At 25.3% G+C, this 7,500-nt stretch overlaps 1 protein-coding gene across 2 annotated transcripts in view; it reads left to right on the top strand.

The window, feature by feature from the left end:
* Positions 1 to 2,102, top strand: part of LOC100197452 (membrane-associated tyrosine- and threonine-specific cdc2-inhibitory kinase) — a 38,514-nt gene extending 36,412 nt beyond the window's left edge. For both annotated transcript variants that reach the window (XM_065791791.1, XM_065791790.1), the window contains exon 2: positions 399 to 2,102. In XM_065791791.1, coding sequence (XP_065647863.1) covers positions 400 to 1,944 — 1,545 coding nt within the window. In that variant the 5' untranslated portion in view covers position 399 and the 3' untranslated portion in view covers positions 1,945 to 2,102. The remainder of the gene's footprint in view (positions 1 to 398) is intronic.
* Positions 2,103 to 7,500: the final 5,398 nt, after the last annotated feature.

The raw sequence follows: 7,500 nt of genomic DNA, 5'->3' as shown, positions 1-7,500 counted from the left end.
CATTTTTTAGAAATTCTAAACATTTATATGTTTATACTTATTTCAAATAAGGATGCTTTTCAAAAATTTGCAATGATTGTGGGAACAAAAAAAAGCCCTAAAATTTTTTACTCCTATGCATATTCTACCTAGATCAGTCAATGTGTATTTTGAAGCCCTCACAACTACCTATTTCAGTATAACATCATATGTCTTAGCTTTATATATATATATATATATATATATATATATATATATATAGATATATATATATATATATATATATATATATATATATATATATATATATATATATATATATATATACATATATATATATATATATATATATATATATATAAATATATATATATATATATATATGTTCACTTTTTTATTATATGCATAATTAATTTTAGCATGTCAACGACTACTCCTCGTCCGATTCCAATAATTATCGATGAGCTTACATTTTCACGTAAAAAAAGTGGTACAAGATGTTTGGAAAGTCATGTTCCAAAGTCTCCAATAAAATCTATTCCACCAATTAGTAGAATATTTCGACATCGCAACTTGTCTACACCAGGAGCTTTGTCAGTAAGTTTTAGACAATCTGGTTTACAAAGTGGTTCAGCAAGCATAGCAAGTCCTTCATACAAAAATGTTGACAAGTTATATTTTGACCAATGTTTTACAAAGCTATCCAAACTTGGTTCTGGCTCATTTGGGGATGTTTATAAAGTTCAGAGTAAAGATGATGGCAAGCTCTATGCTGTAAAAAAATCTAGGGAGTGCTTTCGCGGAGATTTTGACAGAAAGCAAAGATTAGAAGAAGTAAATAAAAATGAGTTATTACAAGGACATGTAAATTGTGTTCAATTTTATAAAGCATGGGAGGAACGAGGTTTTTTATATATTCAAACTGAGTTATGTGAAATGAGCTTAAAAGAGTATGCTGAGAGTGTACAAGTAGTTGAAGAAAAAGAAATATGGAATATGCTGGTAGATTTATGTAAAGGGTTAAAACATATTCATGATTCACAGTTTATTCATATGGATATAAAGCCTGCAAATCTATTTTTAGGACGCGATGGACACTATAAAATCGGAGATTTTGGTTTAGTTGTTGAACTTTCTAGAGATTTGAGTGATGCTATGGATGGCGACTCTAAATATTTAGCTCCTGAATTAATGGAGGGAAATTTTTCAAAAGCCGCAGATATATTCAGTTTAGGGATAACTATTCTTGAACTAGCATGCAGGCTAGAATTGCCTAACGGTGGTGCCTTGTGGCATCGCTTAAGAAACAATCAACTTCCTATTGAATTTACCCAGGGTCTTTCTGATGATTTGATTTTGTTAATAACAACCTTAATGAATTCTAATCCAAAGTTGAGGCCAACTGTTGATGATATTCTTAAATGGCCTTGTATTAAACAGGCTGAGTGGAAGAGAGGATCAAAAAATATTTTAGCTGTAATTTATAAACCATTTCACTGGATCTACTTGATGATTAGTCTAATTTATCATTTCTTTCTTAGTAAAATATTTAAAAATCAAAATAAAATAAACAGTAAAACACATCTCACATCATCACCCAAATCTAATTTCAATTCTAGTTATGATTTATTAATAAACAAAACAAAAAGCAATTCTGCTTCCTTGTCTCCAATTTGTTCAAGCAAAAATATAGATGTGTCTCAGCGAAGCCCTTTACTGCAAGGAATTAGTAAAGAAAAAGATAGTCCATTATTGGGATCTTTGAATAGAGACTATAAATGGAAAATATCGTCAGATGTGACACCAAAAAATTCTTTAAATGTTTCAATGGACTGCTCTCCCCCAACTGCTCCTTTAGCTGATATGGCTGTGCGATCACGACTTTTTTTAACTTCCAGTGAGGATGATGAAGTGCAAATTGTACCAAAAAATTTGCTAAACAGTTTTAACTCATCGGAACTTTAAAAATGTTTGTAAATTTAATCCCAAGTTATAAAATTTTCTAGTTGTATATTATACATTTAATATTTATATCGAATCAATTCTTACACTGTATATAGTGTTAGATTTAGGTTTTTGAGAAGTAGGCTTTAATAAATTTTACCTTATATGTTTATATATATATATATGTATATATATATATACATATATATATATATACATATACATATACATATATATATATATATATATATATATATATATATATATATATATATATATATATATATATATATATATATATATATATACATATTCATGTATGTGCATATATCATGTATACCTACAGAGATTATTTGTATTATAAATACAGTTGAATTTTTTTTATAACTGAAAATAATTTTGTTAAAAAATAAATTCATTTTTTAAAGTTTTCCTTGATCAAAAACATTTTTAATTTAGGAGTTCTTTTTCCTTTTAAAATCCTGACTATTTTAATAAATTTAAAAGCGTTTTGAAAAGTTCATTATATATATTTCTTTTTTACTTTTTAAAAAATTAGTTATTTTTTAACTTTGTTTCAATTGGTTTTAATTATTATATAAGGTTGTGTTGGTTTTTTGGATTTTTTATATTTTCATATGATTTCTATCTACTTGAATTTGTTTACTATGTATGTTATATCCAGTAAATAAAGTATTTATTTTATCTTTGTTATATATCAATTGACTTCTTTTTCCTATTTCTGAGTTGTTATTTATTTATTTAAAAAAAAAAAATGCAGAAATAGAAAAAATGTTTAGATATAAATCTTTAATTGACTTGCAACATGTTTTGCAATATCTGACACTATCTTTAATTTTTATTGAACATAAGTTAGGTTTGACAGTTTATAAAATATCTGCTAGGCTTTGGACAAATACAAGGTGACTTTTTTTTTTTGAGTTAAAAAATAAAACTGTAAATAAAAAAATTTGATTAAGAATTTTCTTTTAGTCTAGAAAAAGATAAGGTGAAGAAACTTGGAATACACTTTTAGCTTAACATATTATGGAGTGCACTCAATATACTTTAAATTATGTACTCTCAGATGCTAAATATGCTGGAGGGGATGTTTAATAATTTTCCAAAAAATTTTTCAGCAACCCTGAGCTTATTAAGGCACCCCTGTTTATTATTTTTTACTTGTTATGCGTTAAGAAGTCATATCTCAAAACTGAAAAAAAAATACCCACCTTTTTATTTTCACCTTACCACCACCACCACCTTGTATAAAGCGCATAAATGTAACTTTTGCAAGTTTAATTATTATTTTCTAATTTCTAATTCTCCTGTTGCTAATATCTCAAATAAGCAATTGTAAATACTTATTTGTTTTTTGAGTATGATTTTCAAACTATGCGAGTAATAGTTGCATTATTGCAAGCATATGCTTTTGAGCATTTGTTCAAAGTATTGAGAATTTACTCATAATATTTATAGTGAATAGCTTTTTAGTTAGCTACTTTATTAAGTTTTTTATTAAGCCATTTTAAAGACCTGTGTAAATGGCTAAACTATTAATCTACAAACAAATAGTAGTGTATTGATTGCATATTTGTGGCCAATTCTGATACTAATGGATAGAAAAAGGTTGAAGCTGATACCCATTAGTTAACTACCTCTACTTAAAATATCAAATTACCTTTCACTACTGACCTCTCGTGAAAACAATATATTCAATCTATTGTAAAGTTAGCTCCTGCCTATCTTTATCATGCTTGCCATTTACTTCTTGTTTCTTTCTCCACCTCTATATATCTCTTATTTGTCTTTTGTGGAATACTGTTGTCATATTTGGGCTGGTTCTTATAACGCTCTTCTTTTTTACATAAGGTCCAAAAATGCATTGTAAACATAGGTTTAGACCTGCTCTAGCTGCCAAACTTGAGCCTCTGTCCCATCATCCCATGGTTGTATCTCTTTTTTTTGTGTGTGCAAATAAGTTAACTTGCTTCATTAACAAAATATCAATCTCATGAGCTTTGATTAATGGTGTAATTTTTATGATATTGAATTGCTTTCAATAAATAGGCATCCTTCTATTTAAATGTAAAGATGTTACCAAAATATCTCCAGTAATTTATAGAGTTTGGCTTATCTAATAAATAAATATTTAGAAAATTAAGAAAAAGTTGATACCTTTGCTGATTTTCAATGGTGATGCTGATTAAATGGTACTACCAATACAAACAAATAAAATAATAGAAATAAATAAAAGTTCTGAGTTTTCAACTTTAAAACTCATTTGTTTTGAGTTAATAATTTTTTAACTATAAATTATGGTAATTATTGTTTCATTAAAATTAGTGTAGTATTCTGTAATTTACTGTAATTTAGTGATTGATTAGTTTTAATAATATTAGGCTACTATTCAAAGGATTTTTTTTATGTTTGCATTTATATATTTGTAATAAACTAATTGTTTTATGTTTTGAAGAAATATATTATATGGTTGATATAATAGTTATAAATAACTTTATATTTATAAACTTTGCTTATTTTTGGCACATTGTATTTTTGGTACAATAATTTCCTAAACCAAAGTCCTATCATCTATCATCTAATAAGCATTATAAGTTTTTTCAAACAAATATTAAGTACTAATAAATCTCATGAAGAATTTTGGTTTAGTAATATTATGTTCTTCAATCAATGAGTAAGTGAATATGTAAGATTGTATATTATGTATGTGTATATGCAATGCATACATAATATATATTATACACTTACTATAAAATTATTTATAATGATTTCCAACTTTCTGTGAAATATTTTTACTAATTATATCTACTATAGCATTTTACTTTTATTTATATCTACTATAGCGTATATAGATATATATTTGTTGACTTTTTTTGGTTACTTTATTTCATAATAATAATAAGTAATAATAAAAAAGAGATTGTTGCCCCAACCCAAGCACTTAATCATTGTAGTAGTAATCCTTGCATGTGTTTTCCTATTAAGCCCTTCAACGTATGTACTAAAGCCCCTGGCAGCAGGCTATTTTCGTATGACATCAGACTGCTTATCTAAATACGCAATATAAGTTTTATATATATATATATATATATATACATATATATATATATATATATATATATATATATATATATATATATATATATATATATATATATATATATATATATATATATATATATATGTGTGTTGTCCCTGATCAAATTATTAGTCCATGTTGATATTTTTTGTATTTATTGTCTTCTTAGAAGTAAAACTTATTTTTTTATAAAAATTCAGATAAAAACTTTATATATAAACTTTAACTATTTTCTCACATAAGATAAGTAAAAAGAATATGTTTATTAACATGAGTTTTTAATATTTTTTTTATTACTGCACAAATACGATTCAGCATGAATTCAGAATTTGGATTTTAAAGCTATTTTTTTTCAAATGGATTTGAAAGAAGTGGCTTTAAATTGCATAAATGCAACTTAAAGCCATTTCTTTCAAATGTGCACTTTGATTCCAATGCCAAATAACTTTTTCAATCAGTTTGGTCCTATTTGTATTAATTCACTTCTAACAAAGTTGCAAGCAACCACTATTAAGTTGTGAATTACTAAAAATCAAAGAATAAGGTTAAAGAGAAAGAAAATGGTTAACTGAAGACTTATAAAGTTTTAGGTTGTATGAGTCAGGAAAATATTAAGATGGGTGGGAATTTGAAGTTTTGTTGATGTGCGAAAAAATAAACTAGATGAAATAAAATGTAAAAAAAAGAAAGAGATGCAACCCTACAACTATGGGAGAGTGGCTCAAGTTGAGCAGATATAGCAGGTCTAACTACATTTCCAATGTGCTTTTGGACCTTTTCTGAGAGTGAGAGGTTTGGTATTGGTCAATGTCGGAATGTCAACAATATTGCAATATTTGTTTGCATTAAGTAACTAAATTTATTTAGAGTTAAAATCCACAAGCCACTGCAAGCCCCAAGCTGTTACAGAAGCAAGTTCAAAAAAAAAAAAACAGTTTTATACAGCAACCACACAAAAAGGTGAAAAATGTGGAGTAGAATGAGGCTTGATATAAAACCAAAAAAAACCTGCTTAGATCTAGGAGGTTAGGTAAGAAGTATTATTTATGAATATGTAACATGGATATAAATATACATATTTGCTATTTGTTTAGATGTCAACATGAAATATCTTTAAATATTTGTATAAATATAAAAGGGGAAGGCTAAAGCTGATGATGATAATGATGATGATTTGCCTTATGGAATTATTAGATCAGACAGTGTCTGAGGTCAGCAATTGTTTAAATGCTGACTGTAAATCTTAGAGATGGATATCCCTAAAACTATTTATATATATATATATATATATATATATATATATATATATATATATATATATATATATATATATATATATGTATATATACTATATATATATATATATATATATATATATATATATATATATATATATATATATATATATATATATATATATATATATATATATATATATATTAGGGTGTCCCTAAACACAACTTTTTTGAAAAATATGTGCTGACACCCTCTTATGTGTTCTGTATGATAAAAAAACACTGGTTTTAAAAATTTTTTAGAATAAAAAATATTTTTAGATATCCCCCAAGACCCTTGAATAAATAACTAGTTCCTAATATTATATATATAAAAAAAAGAATTAAGCGAAATCATATGGAAATTTCAAAAATAATTCTTGTATTGTAAAAAACTTATTAAAAAAAACATTGTCAAAAAATTGGTAAAAATATGCTTTTTTCTTTTTTCAGTTAATAAACTTTATTTTTTATGCTGTTAAATCTAACATATTCGTTTTTATATAATATAGTTACCATTTTTAAGTTTTCGTATATTTTTGGTTAGTTTGAGACCCAGCATTATATATATATATATATATATATATATATATATATATATATATATATATATATATATATATATATATATATATATATATATATATATAAATATATATATATACATATATATATGTATTAATTGTTTATAATATATATTTGTATTAATATATATATGTATTAATTTTTAATCAAAGAAAATTCTATAAAACTCTTTGCTTCAAAATACAAACTGTATGCCTGAGCCAAAAGTGAGTGAATTCTCAGAAAACCTTATATTTAGCATCAGGAGCAGAAATTGACGATAAAAATTCCTGCCATTGCTTCCTAAAGTTGAAATGAAGTTTATTATTTGGGCCTTTGCTTTTAATTCAAATAACAATATAATAACAATAAACATTGGCAATAAACATTGTTTGATCTCCATAAATGATCCCTTTTCTTACACTTAAAGGTATTGTTGCTGCTATAAGGCCATCTCTGATAATAGCATTATAATCAATATTAGCAGTTGCATGTGTTAGTTTTTCTTTATTCACTTTAAGTATTTGGACTTTATTAGAACTGTTTTCATGCTGCTTTGAACTCATATTTAGAAACTATATAAAATATAAACTATAAAGAAGTTTTTTTATAAAAGCTTAATAAGGATATAAACAATTT

This window comes from Hydra vulgaris, chromosome 02 (assembly GCF_038396675.1).
Source record: "Hydra vulgaris chromosome 02, alternate assembly HydraT2T_AEP".
NCBI lineage: Eukaryota > Metazoa > Cnidaria > Hydrozoa > Anthoathecata > Hydridae > Hydra > Hydra vulgaris.
Note: the sequence above shows the minus strand (reverse complement) of the source record. Positions and strands in the feature narration are given on the sequence as shown.